Consider the following 18938-nt stretch of genomic DNA (forward strand, 5'->3'; position numbering starts at 1 on the left):
CTCCAGAGAAGATGCCATTTGTTCTTTTTTAACACGAATATTTACACTTACAGGACCAGAAGCTATATGGCAACCTGCCGGAGTGCACCGATGCGGTCATCAATGTGCATGGCATCTTCATCGAAGCAGCTCGCTGGGATTTGAGCAAAGGCGGCCTGTGCGACGCCAACTTTGGAGAGCTCTTCTGCCGGATGCCAGTGGTTAGGTTCAAGCCGTGTCTGGAGATTTCGTCAACGGTGCGATATGAGGCGCCGCTGTACAAAACCCAGCAGCGATCCGGTGTCCTCTCCACCACCGGCCATTCGACCAACTTCATACTGGCCGTCCTATTGCGAAGCCAAAACGAGCCGGAGTTTTGGATTATGCGGGGCACAGCTCTGGTTTCCGCTGTATTGGAAAATATTTGCTAGGTCTAGATACAATTTACAGGTTATTGCTTTTTATGCTGCATACTTAAAGCCGTCTTTATTTCGTTTCATGTTCAATTTCGGGTACTTTCTGCTTAGGTGTACAATACATATTTTATGTGTGTGTGTGTTGGGGGGGGAGGTGTTAATTAAATATACTGATTAAGGTCGTAATTTGTGGATTCGAATGCAATCAGAGCGGTGTTTTTGAAAATCCCTTGAGAAGGCACTGAATTATTTACATGCCTGCTTTAGAAAGCAATCTCTCATCGCATAAATAGTTCCGATTTCGTATCAAAAGCGCTTTTACACATAGGAATAATTTATTTTACAAGGCAATTAAGTGCTCAAAATACGAGCTACTACTTATGGCAAAAATTTGACAAAGTCTTCATTAATATCTGACGAGTTGTTCTTAAGCCTACGTGTATATAGTTATGTAGACATCTGTACTGTTCGTATATACAACATTGCACGTTTGAAGTCTGTTCATCAAATCTACTTTGGAATTCTAGACCTTGCACACACACACACACATACACACACACACACACAGCGAGCGAGAAGAACACACACAGGCACTACCATTCGTATACTATGTACAATTCCCTTCGAGCTCAGCTTTAGTTTAAGTTAATGTTTCAGTTTAAGTTTCGATTTGGTCACAGTCTATGTCGTATATCAATCAACAGGTGGACAGAAAGATAACAGATAAGGCAGGTCTAACTAATTGACTAACAATAAACATACACTGATTGGATTGATAAAGGAATGTGGTCGCTGCAGTTTCATTTTGTTGCTGATTTTTTAGTTATTTTGTTCGCCTTTTCTAAGTACTAATACTGCCGTTCTCTACTCCAATATTTGTGGAAGGTATGGATTGCAAATTGGATTTGGAAACGTGGAATTGTGGCTTAGGAGCTAAAGGTTACGGGTTACCGGTTACGGATTATGGGTTAAGGTATAGGTTTGGTCTTTTCGTTAGTTAACCGCATACATGGAATGCTAAATTAGTTAGAAATCTTATGCGCTAATTATTGCTGGACATTGTCTTTCCTCAATTTTAAGTACTTAGTCACTAAATATACAAATTAGCTAAACAACGAAAAAAAAAAATTACGAAAAAAAGTGTGTAAATTGAATTAGGGATAAACTTTCGTATAAGACGTTCCGCAAAATCGTTCATTAGGAAGCACAATTCGGTGGGCGGCTATCGTTGCCTACAATTTTTTACTGTCCATATCGATCCTGAGGTCGGGCAGCGATCCGCGCGTCTGCAGCAGGCTCCGCTTCTCCGGATCCTTGACCTTCTTGGGCTTTGGTCGGTTCGTCTTCGTGTAGCGATTGATCACACCATCAGTCTCGTCCATCATGCGCAGGATGAGCGCCTGGTCGGAGGAGTCCAGCGGCGCTATCGAGATGTCTCGAACGGCTCGGAACTTACCGCAGTTGTTCAGATGCTCGTTCTCTAACCGGAAAAAGTTCCACACAAAACGCCTGAAAAGGAAAACTCTTTGTAAATTACATGCACAGATTTTGATTTAGGAATCTGCACTTACCGGAATACCTCCAGGATGCCTGTGATGGAGGTCATTATGTCTGAGCTTACGATCTTCATCTCGGTGAGGTAGAAAGACAGCGCCCAAATAAAGCGCAGCGCCAGATCTTCCACGATGGCAAAGTAGTAGAAACCCTGAAATTTAAGGATTGTCATTTATATTTAGATGATTATAAATTATTTATTAGCCATTATTCGACTTACCGTCGATGAGTAGACAACCTCCTCACGCAGGAAAGTATTCTCGCCAGCATTTTTGTCGAACAGGCCCCAATCCATCTTGATATCCCACGTGTAGGCGTAGCAAGAGGACACAATCGAGGCGATAATCCACAGCCAGGTATAAGGATTATCAAATGTGCTGGCATAGTTCGCTAAAGAAACAGTCGTTAAATAATAAGTATAATTTAGAAGGAAAGGTAAATCTTACGACTGTTGAAACTCTTCAGGGTGGCGAAGATCACCACCAGGAAGGTTGTGGAGTATTTGCCAGCATTCACCAAATGAGGAAAGGCCTCCCGCGAGTCCCGATATCGGCGCAGGCATTGTGCAAATCGAAACCAGGCGGGCAGGCAATTGACAATCGGCCGGATGATGAAGTCCTTCTCCATGCAAATAGAGGCATCCCTCGCCTCTGTCCAGTTGCCATTTGTGAAATAGAAGCATATGAGATACTCGAAATCGAGAATCGCTGTGGCCAACGAGTTGAGCTGATCGCCCAGCCAGAAATCCGCGAAGCCCACATGAAAGAACGGTGCAGACAAACATCGTCCCGTAATCCGCCATAGCCAGAATCGTGCGTCGTGATGGAGCACATGGAACGGATTGGCCAGAAATAGCACCATAATCAGCGTAAGCGTAAGCGGATTGATGAACGCCGGAATGGCCAAACTGGCGCTGTACAGGAAGCTCAGCATGCTAAGTGTCCAGATCACGCCAAAGATCGCCGCCAGTTCCATGAGATGCTGTTCGGATAGATGATTTCGTGGATCCAGCTCGAAGATCAGTACATGATTAACGCCAGACGACCGCCAGCCGTAGATGTTCACGCCAATGAGAAAGATGAACTCGATGATGAGCAGGGGACCGCGGTAGAGTCGGAACGTGACCTTTAGATTCTCGCCACTGATCTCATGGAATATGGCCGACAGCACCACAACAATGCCCAGCACTATGAAGCTGCCGGAGAAGAGGCCCACCTTGAAGGTGGTCCACGGACTCTGTTGTTCGCCCAGCGGTGGTACTCGCAATCTCTTCATCGCTCGCTGCCGATCGCCGCCTTCCAGTTCGCCGGTGACCGTCGTCTCCGTCTCATTGATGATGTTGTCGATGTCCTTGTTGGTGAAGAAGTGCGATGCCTCCACATACTCCTGCCTCCATTTGGCGCCGCTGTCCACACGCAAAAGCTGCCAAAGAATATACAGATTTCAAATTTTAGAACAGTGATACCAATAATGTAACTGCAACATATTTAACAAATTCTTATCTTTGTATAACAAATGATTCACTCGCATTGTTTATGGCTACCCCCAAAAAGCAGATAATTGAACAGCTCTAGCTTGTGCAATCCGAATACATTCATTTCTGGCGATAACAGTGGCTATTTAAAAAGCAACTTTTTCCCCGAAAACTCTACTATAAATTTGTATTATTTATTTCTCACACAAAATGTGTTTTATTGTCTACGCTGCAGACAATAAGTAATCTCCTAAGATCTTGACTAGGTCAAGGCTGAGTAATGCCTCTGCGGTTGCCGTAAATCAGACTTACTTTATCGTGCTTCTTGAGTATTTTACGAAAGCCGGTGTGATTCAGATTCTGATAGTTCTGCAGGAGGATCAGACTCAGGTAGAACTCGCTGAAGGCCAACTTCAACTCGCGTGCCTTGCGATCCGGCAAGGCAGCATGCCGTTTCTGGCCCTTGGACTTCTTGGCACTCCGCTCCGACTCCTCGATGGAGGTCTTCAGTTCGGCATTCAGGGTGGCAAACTTTCGCGTGGCCTCCGCCAGTTTCTCCGAGTAGAAAGTGTTGATCTTCTTCAGCTCCTTGTCACAATAGTGAAAGAAGTTCTCATCAAAGTTAGCAAAGTGCCGCTTCAGCACGTCGTCCTCGACGCTCTCCACCGATGGCGCCTCCTCCACGGCCAAATACAGCATGGCCTTCATTTCCTGCGGCACAAAAATGCAGTTGTCAGTTGGTTTCATGTTTTCCATTTGGGTTTTCCATTTTAGGCCAACACTTACCTCATAGTTGATGTATTGTTTGCGCCACTCGGGCGTTATGTGCGCCGACAGATGCTCGGCGAACTTCATGGCTAGCGATTCTTCGACCTGGCTATTCTAGGGCTAGCTCTCTATCCACTATCCACTCCAGATCGGATTCGTTCCGTTGATCGGCGCCGCAGTGAAGCGCGTCTGAAACGATAGCATTGAAGAGTTGTTAAGGACACTTCCGTATATCGCATCCGTTCTACTTAAAGCTAGTCAAGTGGATTAAAATTAAGACTTGAGTGGGCAGAGAAGGTTTAACTAAATGGGGAAAACCTTAGGACGTAAACTTTAAGATTATGAAAGATGTATTTGAGTGATTAACCGCCCGAATAAAGCTGTTTTCGCCACGAATGAGCAATGTGTGGGGCTGCGACTCAAGTCAGCAGTGCTCGAGGAACATAGAACCAATCGCCCAGCTTTCTCCGCCGCTAATTTAACGGACGAGTGAGCGGACTAATGGATAATGGCTCAAATCAGTGCAGTAGCTAATCGGGCGTATTAACTAAAGCACCTAGTATACGAGTACCGGCGATCGTAAATTGAACGCTGGTGGGTGTGTGTTTTTCACAACTGATAAGCACCCAAGCCCCGAAAAAATATGTGTACGTATAAGCAATATTATAACAATTATTGAGGTCTGTGCCATCCGATTCTTTACAGAATACACATAGACATACATACATATGTGTATATGTACATGGCTATATCATTAACGTGGCCCGCATAACGAGTTAAACAAATTGGAAAATTTTGTCGCCAGTTCAAACAGCAAACGTATAAGATACAGATAGAGATCTGGATGGGACCCTGTTTTAATCAATTGCACAAATATTTGCGTCGCCAACTGTTGCTGTCGCATTTGTTGCCATTTAAGCCTCTAATTTCATGGCTGCCCTTCCTCGATTTGTGGTCGGAACTTCCGTTCACCCTACTCCCTACACAGGAATAAAAAATGTGTATACATATGTTTGAATGCATTGAAAATATTGAAAACAAAACTCAATTGGGTTATTGAAATATTTTCTAAAAGTCCCTATAGTTGAAATGCTTTTTATGCAGGTTATTTAATTTCTTGACAACCTTGATTCGTAACTACAACTTCGTTATCTAAATTTAATTATCAACACTTTCAAGATATTCAAACGTTATAAATACGTCCTCTTTCGTTTCCGTTTAATGTTGATATTTATTTATAATTTTCAATTGAATGACCTGCTCATTAGATATTAAACAAAGACCTCAACGTACTTTATCAACAATAGTCAATGCTCATTTCTTTTCATGTCGGAATATCAGAAAGAAGTCCAAAATATATGTTTCTATTAAGCCATTGATAGGCTTAATCCCTTGCTGACTTATGAATACAAATTGATTGATTACTAATACGTAGGTCGTTTAAGTTCTTGTTGTAAATCTCAACCAAATGCTGATTAAATGAAAATTACAACATTTGTTATCAGGTGTATATCCAATTGAATTTAATGCGGTTTTGATACACTGATAATGTTTCCCCTCCTTAGTTTACTGCCCTTCCCAGTTGAGGAGCCCAGCAAAGTGGTCAATACCTGGGCGATAATTGATGAGGGGTTTTGGTGGAGGGGGTGGGGGTGGCTCTGGCTGGCGGTCAATTAACGTCAACAGGTGAGTCTAAAAATAGATTGGCTCGCTGATTGATTAGACCATATACCATCTATCATCTACCATCTAATAGCGTAATAGCGAGCAATGGCAATCGTAATGGATTATAGGTGTTGTCTCTGATCGATCGGCATCGGTGGCGAATCTGAAGCTATCTCTACCATCTTAGGGCTGCGACCTTATCGCCATTATCGCCGCCGTTGACAGATTTCTCTTCTCCGGTTTAATTGGCACTGATAACGAACCGACTGGCCTGCGACTGGGCTTATAAAACATGTGCTAGTGCCGTTTAAAACAACAGCTGACACACAAAGCCCTATAATCGCTGAGACATCGCCGGAACACATCGACGACACACGTAGACGCAAATATTTGATCAATAAAACAAGAATGGAGGGTTCCCTTCAGGTTTTGGGGGAACTGCAAATACCCTCACCCACGGGTTATTGTTCGACTTTTGTGGAACTTAAGTGCATTATGAGGCGCAATCTGAGGCAATCGCGTTGGGATTATCTGAAACAACATACGTGATGTGTACTATCCTTACTATGACGTGATATAAAATCAAAACACCTAAGGCTTTCAGTTATTCTATCCACCAGATTTGTACACTGCAAGATTTAAACAGGGAACATATTGAAACAGCGAAAACAAAGAATTAAGACAAGAAACAAAGAACTATATAGGCTGATTTTCACTTTATCACTTTTTGGTACAGATAATTGATGGGAAGTATTGTGGATGTAAGTGCAAAACATTACATGACTTTGTATTAAAAACAATTTCCTATATCACTTCTTTATGTGCAAATCTTATGAAACACAAAACATGAAACTTTGGCAAAACATCTTTAAGATCGTGTCACTTAAAATAAATTATTCACTGTCAAGTTATTCAATGGTTAACTGCACAAATATTCACTGTGCATTAGCTAATGGATGTGAAACCCTCAGGAAACAGGTCTTAACTTAAAAAACACACTTTTACATCATAAAAACGTAAAATCAACAGTCGATATCAAGTTAATTGGCTTAGATCGATGGGGTTCCCACACTTAAATGCACTTTCAGAAATAACACAAATTTGTATTACTAAAATAGGCCAATGTTATTTGGGTTGGATCGGTGATAGATCATAGCTTGAAGGTGGGATGGCAAACCTTTTCTGGCAGTGATAATGCCCACTTGGGAAAGTGTAGTGAAAACGAATGAAGACAGCGTTTTGAGGCTGGGATATTGTGCATATGGCTATGTCGACTGAACCCAACTAAACTCAACTGAATCGCTGAATGTTGGCTTTTGATTTTCGTTGATTTCCGCCAGGGGCGTGAGCAGCGCAAGGGGCGTGGCGGCAGAGCGTCAATTCGACTTGTCTTGTGATTTTCGCTTCACAATTGGACAAACGAGGCGCAATTGGAGGCACCCAGTCCGAGATTATCGGATGCTTCTATGTTTGAATGTTTAAATGTTGGGATGTTTGCATGGTTTTGGGGGTACTGAATGTGTGGGGGATTTTGGGGGGTGGGAAATGGCTGTTCAATTACATAAAATTACATACATACACTGCAGTTTGCACTTGCAGTTCGTCCGCAGTGGGGGAATTTGGCTACTCTAACATCGCAAGCTGCTTCCACTGGCCATTACTAATTGTCAACAGTCGCTGATTTGTTAAGTACACTGCTTATCACCGAAATAGCGCGCATATCACAAAAAATTCAGACGACGACGGGCGAAATGCGAACGCCAAACAACAACAAAGAACTGAACAAAAAACCCAAGTATTGGTAAACACGCGCGCTACGCGGACGCCAGTGTTGCACAGCGCTCGGGCAGCACTGTTATGCACGATCACTGTAACAGTTGCAGAGAGTATTTTTCATTATTCTGTAGTTAAAATAATGTGGTATAAAAATGTATCTATTTATTAATGTTCCTTTCTATTTCATCATTGAATTAAAGTCGAATAAACAGATTCAATCACTGTTAAAATTATTGATGAAGATAATCAATAAGGCCTCAATAAAGCATGTTTTAAATTAAATAAAATTTGCCGTTGTTTTAAGTTGAACACAAAAGTATTTTTTTAACCACTGTACTCGCGCTTTTAGTATTTACCAGTACTTTACCATCTTGTATACTGGTATTTACGCGTCTTCCGCTACGGTCACACTGCCATATCGACGCAAAACAAATTGCGATTTTAACACCACAAGAAAAAGCGGAAAATCACCAATTATATCCGTAATCTAGCTGACACAGAGGTCCCCAACCAGTCGCAGCCGCGTCCCATGAGTGCGAACCTGAAGAACATCAAGCTGGCCCACTTCGGAGGCTCGCTCGGTTCCGGTGGCTTTGGCATCTCTGCGTCATCCGGAGGAGCTGGAAAACTGCCCACAAATGGCACGGGTGGCGGCAAATCCGCTCCAGCGAGCTCCTTCATAGAGTCCGAGGTGCTGGCCACGCCCGGAGGCGTCGTCATTCCCATAATTCGCACCCGAGACGTGCCCAAACTGTTGCCCACCATTGCGACGGCACTGCAGCGTCCGGCGGATGATCATTTGGCGGCCGAGGATCTGGATGCAGTGCAACTGGAGCTGGAACAGATGCTCTCCAATGTGGCGCTACGCACGCGCGTCCTGAAAGCGGAGTATGATAGCCTGGACAAGGATGAGAAGCGCCAAGATCGAAGAAAGCTCGATCGTGTGCCTGGATCGCCACCTTGTCCGGCGAGCATGCTCAATGGCCTGCTGGGCATCGGCAGCAATTCCTCGACAAGTCTGGGCAGCCCGTTGGGTGGCGGAGGTGCCTCCTCCTCCAGCCAGTCCAAGCGTAAGCGGGATGAACCAACCGGCGTGCGCAAGAAGCACTCCTCGATGACCATTCTCAAGCAACAGGGCGTTTCCGGCGCCTCCTCGAAACACCAGGCCAAAAACAGCCCCTTGACCGTGCATACCGACGACAGCATGGACTATCTGCCCACACTGGCGGCAGCCAATGCCTCTGGATCCGTGCTGCCGCACCACCAGCCGTTGCCGCAGCTACCCAAGGTGGCGGTGCCCAAGAACGATACGCCTAACAAGTTCTGGCTATCCGTAGAGCCCTACTGCATGCCGCTAACCAACGAGGATCTGCGTTTAATCGATGACCTGCTGGAGCAGTATTGGGGTCCACTGGTGCCGCCAGTGCCCACTCTTGGTCCCCATTACTCCACAGTTTGGGCCCAGGAGGATATGAAGGCGCTGCAGCCGGGCGGAGCACGTATCAAGTCGCACAATTCTAGCGGCATGCTCAAAAAAGCCGAAGGAATGGTGGAGGAGAGCATTACTGGTCCACTCACCCAGCGATTGGTGTCCGCCTTGATGGAGGAATCGCTGATGACGCTGCCCAGCGAGCAGGCCGCAGTGGGCGAGCACAGCAATAGCACCACAAGCAGCAGCAACGAGAACACCCACTCGCACTCCTCATCCTCGGCAAATGCTGCCGCGGCAGCCGCTTCCGGTAACTTCCGATCCCTTGCCATGATGAAACATGGCGTGGGCATCGAACAGCGTCTGAAGAAGACACTCATCGAGAACGGACTGATCGATGCCAGTGAATTTGCGGCCCACGAAGACGTGGACGAGGTGCTGCTGGAGATCAAGCGTGTTACAACCGAGATCAGCTCCATTTCGCAGTTCAACAGCGAGGAATTGAAGCGACTGCGTGCCGTCGCCAGTGAGGAAATCAAGCGAATTGCCATCAAACGGAAATTGGACACCGTGGACCAGGAGATACTGGAGTGCTACAAGCGAATGTTGCAATATCGGGCCAAACGCAAGGGTCACACCATCGAGGAGAAGCAGGAGATTCTGCGGCTGACCAACGAGCAGCGCCTGCTGGCGGATCAGCTGGAGCGGATGCAGATGCATCTACCCTGCATCGGCGGCGCCGGCAGCTCCCTGCTCGAGCCAAAGATGTAGGACAGGACCCTGGCCTGGGGCTGGTGCCAGCTAATGGCCATGCATCAGGCAAAGAGGCAGGTCCGGGACGCTAGCCTCAAGCTGCAGTGCGTCTGAAGGAGTTCCACCTCCGTCTCGCCTCCTTTCTTTTCGCCAGACTGTAAATTAGCCAAGATATTCAACACGTAGTATCTAGTGTACGCAATCTAAGGTGTGGGGATGGTTAGGAAAATGCGCTCAATGTGGCGGAAAAAGTTTTGCATTAGTTTCTTCGAGTCAAACGCCACATCTGAGTCTTTTTCCACCAGCTTCCGAACACGTATTCTTATCTTTGTCGCCAGACTGTACATTAACAAAGATATATAGCTTGTAGAATGTAGAGTTCAAGATTAAAGTGAAATTAGTTATTTAGATAAGATCTTCTAGTAGAGTTTGGTTATTTTAAACTGTTCTTTTATAAAAAAAATCGTAGTTTTGCCTTGCTTTCTTTACAAAGTAACGTTTTTCGTAAGCCTAAAAGTTTTTGCTAACTTGTTTGTAATGCTTGAAAATTTAATATATATTCGTAGATTTCACATGCGAAATTTGGTTTTGTGTACATAAATATTGAGCTTTGTTTTTAACTCAATAGATTCATTATTGCTTAATGAACTGAAAGTTTTCCTTGCTGGAATTTTCCCATATGAACCAGATTTTTTCCCATGTTTTTCGCAACTATAAATATTGATCCACCCTATGTAACAATCCCAAATACATACACTTTGTATAGCTTAAGTAATCGTGCGGCAATAAAGTTGTCACTATCGAGAGTAAACCACAGAGTTTTTCCACCATGGGAGTTCGGAGGAGAGAAACCACCGCGCTGGGTGAACGCTACGCACGCTTTGAGCTCGAAATGGCCGGCGGAACGGGCCAAGTGAACTGCAGCGGATGTGGGGAATCCTCCGGTTCTCCGATCTTGTTTGCCCAACCGATAAGCCGCAATCAAAGTCGGCAACTCCGGCGTGCGGCTAATTAAATCCAAACAAGCGGGCCCCTTCGATCGGAGGAAGCCCTTCCGGGGACCGCGGATTCCATATCTCGATCGCTAATCGCCAGGCAAATATATCCAAAAACAAACTTTATTGCAGGTAGCAATATACATTAATATGTAATATCTAATATGCGAAACTTCTTAGTATTCAGTGAACACTCCAGTGGCCATCCACTAAATGTAGGTGATGTATGTAGGTGTAAAAGATTGATTGTACTTCATGTATGCTGCGGTGCAGTGGCTTGACTTGTGGATCCCTTTCGACTGCCTCCGGATCCCATATCACAAACGCAGTCACAGTCTTTCGTATACTATATATGTAGTGTGGTCGCTTTTAGCTAATCGCCGAGGGCAGCAAACTCATCCGCATAGGTGGAAATTAGATCGGAGCGACAGGACACCTGGATGTCCGAGGCGTTGGCCTTGAGGCGGAGGTTCTCGTCGTTGGTGAGTAGCATCATGCTGGGAACCTGCTCCTGCAGCTGCAGGCAGCAATTTATAATGCTGTCGTCCGGGCAGTCGACTTTAATTAGGTGCTCCGCCTCCTCCACGGCGGATTGACCTGCAGCAAAGGGAATCATGGTTAGTTTCAGAGATAATACATGTACATGTCCACGACCCACCTTGTATTTCCAAACTCCCATCGAACTTGGTGTTCAAATAGCGTATTGCTCGCACGGCAATCAGTCGCTTTGGATCGTCCGATTGGTACTGACCCTTCAGCTTGTCCAGCTCCTTGATTACTATGTAGGGAATGTACAACATGCTTCCCACCGTACCCGGCAGCACCACCTCTGTCAGGCTCTCCACGAACTTGATGTTGTGCATCAGAACGTTGGTGTCCAGCACGAAATACATGTGATCCACAAGCCGAGTGGGCAACTCCTCGCCATCGGCTGCCTGCCGCATCAACAGAATGTCGTCCTCTTTCTCAGCCTCATCCTGATTCTTTTTCGGGGGCTCATCTTCAATAGACTCCTCCCATTCCATGGGCTCGGGCTCTATTTCGCTGGATGACGAGCCTTTAAATGCACTTGAATTTGTGATGTTGCAGTTCTTAGCTTCTTTTCCGATGACCTCTTTGTTGATCTTGGCCACATCATTGTTGTTGCGCTCCTCATTCCCCTGCTTCTGCTGCAGCGAAGTCCTTAACTGCGTGAGTCGCTGGTTGGCTAAGGAAATGATAGGTACAGGTATAAAAGAAAATCTATATGCACAGAGTACCCACCACTTTGTGAAGGTCCCGCCTTTAGGCGATTGCTGGCATCGACCAGAGCTTTTGGCTTTTCCCAGGCGTTCCTGGGTGACGCACTCTTGGCCACTTTGGTCTGTACCTTCAGGCGCTCCGTCAGGGATCTATGGGGCGTGGATGCGTATATACTTGAGCGACGAACGGGTGCCGATTTGGGAGTGCTAATCTGAGAGGTGGAGGAGCTGCGAGTGCTCCGTTTGATGGTCTCCCGCTCCCTCTCATTGTTGCTGATGGGTTTCTTGTCATGCACCCGCTTCAATTGGGTCTGCAGCCGCTTGAGGCGCTCCTGGGCAGGCTGCTTACCCGTTCCTGGAACAGCTGCACGGTTAAGTGCGTTGAATCTTGGTCTTTCTGGAAAAGGCGTAGTTTTTGTGGGAGAAATCTTACCATTTGACAATCGTGCTGTGGTGATCAACTTATCCCGCTCGTCGTCGTCCAAAAGGCGGAGATTTGATGACTTTCCCGTGTGCATGTTTCTGCCACCAACCGACATTTTGTGCTCCTCAACATTTGATTTTTAGCAAAATGACATTTATTATTGTTATTGTATTATCAATAAGAGTTCGGACTAGAGATTGCCCGAACGTTCGTGAGGCCTCGTGTCACGATACACAATGCGTGGTGAAAACTAAAACCCATTCATATTTGTAATATTTTATAAGTAGAAATAGAAATGTAATATAAATTCACAGCAAAAGCTATAACAAACATAATAACTTATAGAATAATATAGCATATAAGTTCGAGATCAAATGAGATGAGTCCCCTTAGTCAGTATTCTTTGGCCGTATTTCGTGCCGGCGCATAAACGGTCACACTGCACGGTTTCGAATCGTTTAACAAGTTTTTGTTTAAAAGCTTTCCCGAGCACTAAGTAACTACCGCTTTTCGCACCCACAACACAACTCGTCTGAAAAATAATGATCAAGGTACGTGGGGTGCTGTAAATAAGGATCACATAGCGATTATAGGGGAATTAGCGCAGTAAAAGCGAACGATGACACGGCGGCCGGGGTACAAAGTCCAATTGGGATCTGAACTCGTGTCTATTATAAACATGGAGTCCCATAAATAACTGTATCTGTGCCCACAGCGATGTACCTTGTACCCATCCAATAATTAGCATTACTTCCCCCCCCAAGTTATACAATAACACCCTGCTGCTTATCGGGGAACTGGACACAAAACGCATCTGTCAGCTGCTCGCTAAGAATACGATAAACCGGCATCGGATTATGAGTTTAGTTTGGCTTTTATCTGCAAGTGAGGATCGTTCTATATCTAAATATACTTTTTCAGACAGCTTTTCATGTTTAATGCCAGATGAAGTGAAAGATCTCAGTCCATCAGATCGTATATTCTGAATTCTATAAGCCTACTTTGTTAGAAGCCCTAACTCTTATAATATTGATTTTGTAGTAGTGATTTAATAGGAATATAGTGCATTTTTAGACTCTTTTGCTTTAGATTACAATATACCTGTTATATACCTGATCCCCGCCAACAAGTAGATGCTAAGTCCATTCCTTTCCTCTTCAGAACGCCGTTTCCCTGGTGACCGGAGGAGCCTCTGGACTGGGCCGCGCCACCGCCGAGCGCCTGGCCAAGCAGGGCGCCAGCGTGATCCTGGCCGATCTTCCCTCCTCCAAGGGCAACGAGGTAGCCAAGGAGCTGGGCGACAAGGTGGTCTTCGTGCCCGTGGACGTGACCTCCGAGAAGGATGTGAGTGCCGCCCTGCAGACGGCCAAGGATAAGTTCGGTCGACTGGATCTGACGGTGAACTGTGCGGGCACGGCCACCGCGGTGAAGACATACAACTTCAACAAGAACGTGGCCCACCGCCTGGAGGATTTCCAGCGGGTGATCAACATCAACACGGTGGGCACGTTCAATGTGATCCGTCTGTCCGCCGGACTGATGGGCGCCAATGAGCCCAACCAGGATGGACAGCGCGGCGTGATCGTGAACACCGCCTCGGTGGCTGCCTTTGATGGTCAGATCGGCCAGGCGGCCTACTCCGCCTCCAAGGCAGCCGTGGTGGGCATGACACTGCCCATTGCCCGCGACCTGAGCACCCAGGGCATCCGTATCTGCACGATTGCACCGGGTTTGTTCAACACCCCCATGCTGGCCGCTCTGCCTGAGAAGGTGCGCACCTTCCTGGCCAAGTCCATCCCGTTCCCGCAGCGCTTGGGCGAGCCCAGTGAGTACGCCCACCTGGTGCAGGCCATCTACGAGAATCCGTTGCTCAACGGCGAGGTAATCCGCATCGATGGCGCCCTGCGCATGATGCCCTAGATTGGGCTGCGCGCGGTCTTGGACCTCTGGAAGTGGCTCGATCAGTTTGCATTTATCTATTGTCTAGTGGTTAAGCTGAAAAGTTTTATTATCTGTCCCGAAATTATGTAATAATTGCTATTAAACACACATTGTCACATTTAAAAATTTTGGAGGCGCGTCTGCCTGTCGCTTTTCAACACTGGTTTCTTGCCAGCCGGTCAGTGGGTAACTGGAGTGTATTGGGCTGCAGTGTCCATTGCAACAGGTGAAGTCAATATTATTACAGACTTAATATTTGTAGAATTAATTCTAAAGCAAACATGTATTTGTAACAAGAGGCTAGTTAATTATCATTTTTTATTTTATATACAGAGTGATTGATTTTAGCGTATATATTTATTGAATAAAAGGGTATCTCTACGTCAGTGCCCTTTAAGAATTTTCGAATGTTCACGCAAGTTGGCAGCTCCGTTTGAAAATGTAAACAACGTCCATTTGAAAATCGCTTTCCTAAAGATAATGCCGCCATATCAGTGCTGCTTAGCCGGGCACTTTGTGGCTGTCCTGGCTGAGATCAGGAGGATGTCTAGGAAAATTAACCCTGGAGAACACAAGAGCAGAGCAATTTAAATAGAAGGAATCCCCAGCAAAAATGATGCTGAATTTCAAGGGAAGCAGAACAAGGACATTTGCTGGACGAGTCACACACCGATTGCTAGAGCGTTTTCTTGTAGTCCAGCGTAGATGGGCTAACCAGGATCCAGCAATATATTTTAATGATCCCCGAACTAAACTTTTCCCCGCCTTCTTGCCTACTGCGTCCACCGATGCTCCCTGTGGAGAAATGGCGCTGACGGCAGAACGAGCGAGAGGGCAAGCTATTTGCCTCCCGTTCCCGCTATCATGAGAAGTTGGGGCTATTAGAGGACCACATTAGCCTTTTCAGCGCGATTTGTGCCGGGAACTGGTAAACAGCGTGAACCAAGCACGATGATAGCCTGCCCTTCGTTAAGAGATACCGGTTCAAGACCTGAGGCGTTGGATTCGTCCAGTGTGCAGGACTTAAGGAACACAAAAGTTGCACGACAGAAAGAAAGTCAAAATCCATGAAGAGGTCTCCAGATGATTAGAATAAACTTCAGCATAACTCAAATGCTGCTTAAATGAACCATTTAAAACATACACTTTTATGTGGGCTAATCATGATCCACCACTTTGAAACCACCTATCACATTATTTGCGATTAATCACCACCGGATATTGGGCATTTGGTACTTCCTAAATAAAGAAAAGCACTACACTACCCATCACGACCGATAGGCTATATCTCCATGGGATGGTCAAGGGCCTGACTTGCCCCAGTTACCCAGAAACTGCCAAAGTCCAAGTCAGCAGCTCGACAGGAGCGATTTTCATTCGCTTGCCTAGTGAAAACAGAGAGATATGAATGTGGAATATACTCGTATATCGTGTGCATAGGGAGAAAAGCTACTTCTCTAATGGATTTCACACATAATCGACAATTCTGTGACAGTGAGTTATATTTATTTATATGTGTACCGAGTGCTTTGGCATTTGTTTGGTTCTCCGGCTATCTTATCTGGAGTGTCGGAGTGGCCTGCGACTGTGGAACAATTGGAAGTGCGATAAGCGCCTATAGAATTCCAACTGCTCGCCCCAGCCAGTCAGTTGAAATCGGAGCTGCCTGCGAATTATCCACTATCCATGACCGACCGGCTATCGCGCCTCTGATACTGCGTCATCCGAATCCGAAGGAAAAGTTTGATTACCCCAGGAAAACTCATAATCGGAAGCCCCAGAAGTGTTTTGTGGTCAACTGGTGTGCAAGGTGTTGCTGCTGTTGCTGCTGTTGCAGTTGCAACTTCATTGGGCAACATTGTGTGATTTGGCAGGAATAGGCTCTTGAAAAGCGGAAGAGGTGGGTGGTTACCACAGTGTGCACCGACTAAAGAGTACGACTTCTATTGAGAAACTCTATTTCATATTGAATTACTAGAGTTTGGCTCATTGTCATGTTATTATATTCATAATTTTTCAATACTCCTATAGAGCCAGTCTAAAACACAATTTGTAGTTGCCAGTGCTCACTGTGTATTGCTATCTTTACTTAAATTCAATGGTCATAAACTAATTATAAACACGATTATTTCTTTTTGCACAGTTCCTACACTTGACGTCACTGGGCAACGGGAGGTGAAGCAAGAGGAGGAGACGAAGGGTTCTCCACTGGCCAGCTGCCTTACCCAGCAGCGATAAGCCCAAGTGCGGCCAATCGAGAAGAAGCCAAAGTGGATAGGGCGTTGGGAACCCGATAGCCGAACCCAGCATCATGCAGACGACAAGTCAGCGGCCAGTAACGCCTGGAACTCCAGACTCGGCGCATATTGTAATCGGCGCCGCGGGATTCGTAGCACACGAAAGACGCCAGCCCGGAAAGACCCTGATGAATTGCTTTCGCGATCGCTCCACGCCGTCGTCGTCATCGTCGCAGGCCCAACACGCCTATATGCGCGGCCACAGCGTCACCTCGGGCACTCTGTTTCGCCTGGAGGGCAGTGGTGGCTCCAATTGCACCTTGGATAAGGCGGGAAAACAGGATTCCGGGCGACCCGAGGCGGTCGTCCTTCTCAGAGAGCTGAAAACCAGACCCAACAAGCTGGCGCTGCTCAAGAGCAGCAGCACCAAGGATCTGACCCGCCTGTTCCTGGACGACTCAACCAACACAGCTGTACTGGTGTCCAACACCAGTCTCGATGTCTGCTCTTCGAACTCCAGCTCTGGCGGCAGTCCGGCGGTGGGCAGGTCCAAGTCAGGCAGGGATCGCCGCAGTGGACTGGAGTGCTGCAGCAGCTGCTCTAAGCGCTGGCACGATCTCAAGCAGCGTATGCACACTCTGGAGCAGGATCTGCTCGTCCAGACCACATACAGCCAGGAGCTGGAGCAGAAGGTGGGCGAAATGAGTCGCCAATTGACGGAACTGCTTCAGGAACGCGACAGGGAGAGGGACAAGGATAAACCGCGCTTCGCAGGAGCAGGCGGTGTTGCAGCGCCTGGCAAGCGAACTGCTCATGGCAGTCCCATTGTCCGACCCTCGCGCCTGGTCGCCTGGATGAACCTGTCCAACTGGTTCAAGAGCAGACCCAGCGTGGAAACGCTGCGGGAACAGCGCATCTTCTTCGACGAGCCCTGCTTCGATACGGACCTGGAGATGGTTCTTAAGCACGACCAGCACCGCACAGTGCCGCGGATCGTCGTGGATTGCTGCGATCTTATCGAGCAAAAGTACCGCAGATCCACGCAGCCCATTGAGGGAATCTATCGGCAGTGCGGCGATTACAATAAAATCCAAACGCTGCGCTTCAGCATCGACGCCAATGACTATGATTCACTGCGTCAGCCGGACGTGGACATACACACGTTGACCGGTGTGCTGAAGCTCTTCCTGCGCGAAATCAAGAGTCCGCTGGTCAGTGTCAACGAGGCCAAGACCTTCATTGGACAGCCCAATCAGTGGTGTAAGTTTAAAAGTATTCCTCTCCAAGTTCCTGTTTGTAATCCTCTTCTACCCGCAGTGTTAACCGATCTTTCTGTGAAGTTGGATTCCCTGAAAAGACTGATTCGCTCGCTGCCGGAGAGCAACCGGGACACCATGGATTACATCTTCGGGCACTTCAATAGGTTAGTGAAGCCCCATAATACAATATCCGTCGCACATGACAATATACATGCTAAATTGCAGAATAACCAAGGTACCGCTGCAGCAGATCAGCGCGGAGACGCTGTCCATATCGGTGACGCCCTCGATTTTCCACACGGTGCCGCAAGGCATCCACATGCAGGACATCCAGCAACTTTTGCGGGAGGGCGAAACTCTGGCCGACTGCGTGAAGCTGATGATCGAGTACCAGGGGCGCATATTCGAGTAAGTGAGCCCCGCTGAGGAGGAGCAGCCCCAGTCTCCCAGGTGAAGGTCCATTTGGTGTCCGGGTGCCCGCTACTGTTACCCACAAAACCCGAATCCCAGCCGCTTATGCCTCATCCAAACCGCTCACCTACTGTGCCGTTGTTTCGATCGCTTTGCTAACCACTCGAAATCCTGAACCTGAACCTGAACCTGAACCCGTACCCACTGTACCTGCAACACCTGTCCCCATTCCCAACGTTTCCGATCCCAATCCCGATCACGTCGCCAACAGATGCACCGCCGATCGCCGCCGCCTGAGCATGCGCAACCTGAAGAAGACTCTGTCGCAGCCGGACCTGCTCTTTCACAATCTATTCTGATCTGGGCCAATGACATGGATCCTTCATGCCGGAGAGAGCACTGTACATATGGAATGACTTTAGGCCCCACTAGCAACTGTGTCCTAAACTTATTTTTTTCTATTTTTACTTTATCAACTAACTTTTGTACTTATATTTAATAAACTAAAAGGGTTTCCACCTTTACTTAGTACTTTTTTGATCAATTCGATTTGCTTTCTATGGCTCACAATAATCATTTCAACTGCATCCATGCTGACTAATGCCCAAATGGTTTT

General features: G+C 46.8%; 6 protein-coding genes and 1 long non-coding RNA gene across 9 annotated transcripts in view; 4 read left to right on the forward strand and 3 right to left on the reverse strand.

The window, feature by feature from the left end:
- Nucleotides 1-452, forward strand: part of LOC6525743 (dynein axonemal heavy chain 6) — a 31839-nt gene extending 31387 nt beyond the window's left edge. The window contains exon 28 of the mRNA XM_039370651.1: nt 54-452. Within this exon, the coding sequence (XP_039226585.1) occupies nt 54-410 (357 nt within the window). The 3' untranslated portion in view covers nt 411-452. The remainder of the gene's footprint in view (nt 1-53) is intronic.
- Nucleotides 434-7640, reverse strand: LOC6525744 (xenotropic and polytropic retrovirus receptor 1). 2 transcript variants are annotated; one of them, XM_015190985.3, is made up of 7 exons: nt 7436-7640; nt 4210-4380; nt 3736-4134; nt 2396-3371; nt 2170-2339; nt 1967-2100; nt 434-1904 (listed from the first exon to the last, which is right to left on the reverse strand). In XM_015190985.3, exons 2-7 carry the CDS (start codon nt 4276-4278, stop codon nt 1628-1630), a joined length of 2025 nt encoding a protein of 674 aa, XP_015046471.1. In that variant the 5' UTR covers nt 4279-4380; nt 7436-7640; the 3' UTR covers nt 434-1627. The 2 variants fall into 2 exon arrangements, with proteins under 2 accessions (XP_015046471.1, XP_002101566.1); XM_002101530.4 differs by having other exon boundaries at nt 7432-7640.
- Nucleotides 7641-8016: 376 nt separating this feature from the next.
- Nucleotides 8017-10625, forward strand: LOC6525745 (transcriptional adapter 3). Its single transcript, XM_002101531.4, has one exon. The coding sequence runs from the start codon at nt 8162-8164 to the stop codon at nt 9830-9832; it is 1671 nt and encodes a 556-aa protein (XP_002101567.3). The 5' UTR covers nt 8017-8161; the 3' UTR covers nt 9833-10625.
- Nucleotides 10626-10914: 289 nt separating this feature from the next.
- LOC6525746 (transcriptional protein SWT1) lies at nt 10915-12674 on the reverse strand. Of its 2 annotated transcripts, none has more exons than XM_002101532.4 (4): nt 12484-12674; nt 12073-12405; nt 11468-12016; nt 10915-11406 (listed from the first exon to the last, which is right to left on the reverse strand). In XM_002101532.4, exons 1-4 carry the CDS (start codon nt 12587-12589, stop codon nt 11183-11185), a joined length of 1212 nt encoding a protein of 403 aa, XP_002101568.1. In that variant the 5' UTR covers nt 12590-12674; the 3' UTR covers nt 10915-11182. The 2 variants fall into 2 exon arrangements, with proteins under 2 accessions (XP_002101568.1, XP_015046472.1); XM_015190986.2 differs by having other exon boundaries at nt 12073-12414; nt 12484-12671.
- A 196-nt stretch (nt 12675-12870) lies between these two features.
- Nucleotides 12871-14541, forward strand: LOC6525747 (3-hydroxyacyl-CoA dehydrogenase type-2). The gene is made up of 2 exons (XM_002101533.3): nt 12871-13025; nt 13636-14541. Exons 1-2 carry the CDS (start codon nt 13017-13019, stop codon nt 14392-14394), a joined length of 768 nt encoding a protein of 255 aa, XP_002101569.1. The 5' UTR covers nt 12871-13016; the 3' UTR covers nt 14395-14541.
- Nucleotides 14500-15176, reverse strand: LOC120322151. The gene is made up of 2 exons (XR_005561944.2): nt 15086-15176; nt 14500-14977 (listed from the first exon to the last, which is right to left on the reverse strand). It is a non-coding gene; the product is annotated as an uncharacterized LOC120322151 (long non-coding RNA).
- On the forward strand, nt 14974-18853 carry LOC6525748 (rho GTPase-activating protein 22). Its single transcript, XM_039377110.2, is given in 6 exon segments — nt 14974-16315; nt 16559-17912; nt 17970-18075; nt 18137-18319; nt 18422-18494; nt 18496-18853. Coding segments are annotated over 5 exon segments (1734 nt in total). The 5' UTR covers nt 14974-16315; nt 16559-16726; the 3' UTR covers nt 18682-18853.
- Nucleotides 18854-18938: the final 85 nt, after the last annotated feature.

This window comes from Drosophila yakuba, chromosome X (assembly GCF_016746365.2).
Source record: "Drosophila yakuba strain Tai18E2 chromosome X, Prin_Dyak_Tai18E2_2.1, whole genome shotgun sequence".
Taxonomy (NCBI): Eukaryota; Metazoa; Arthropoda; class Insecta; order Diptera; family Drosophilidae; genus Drosophila; species Drosophila yakuba.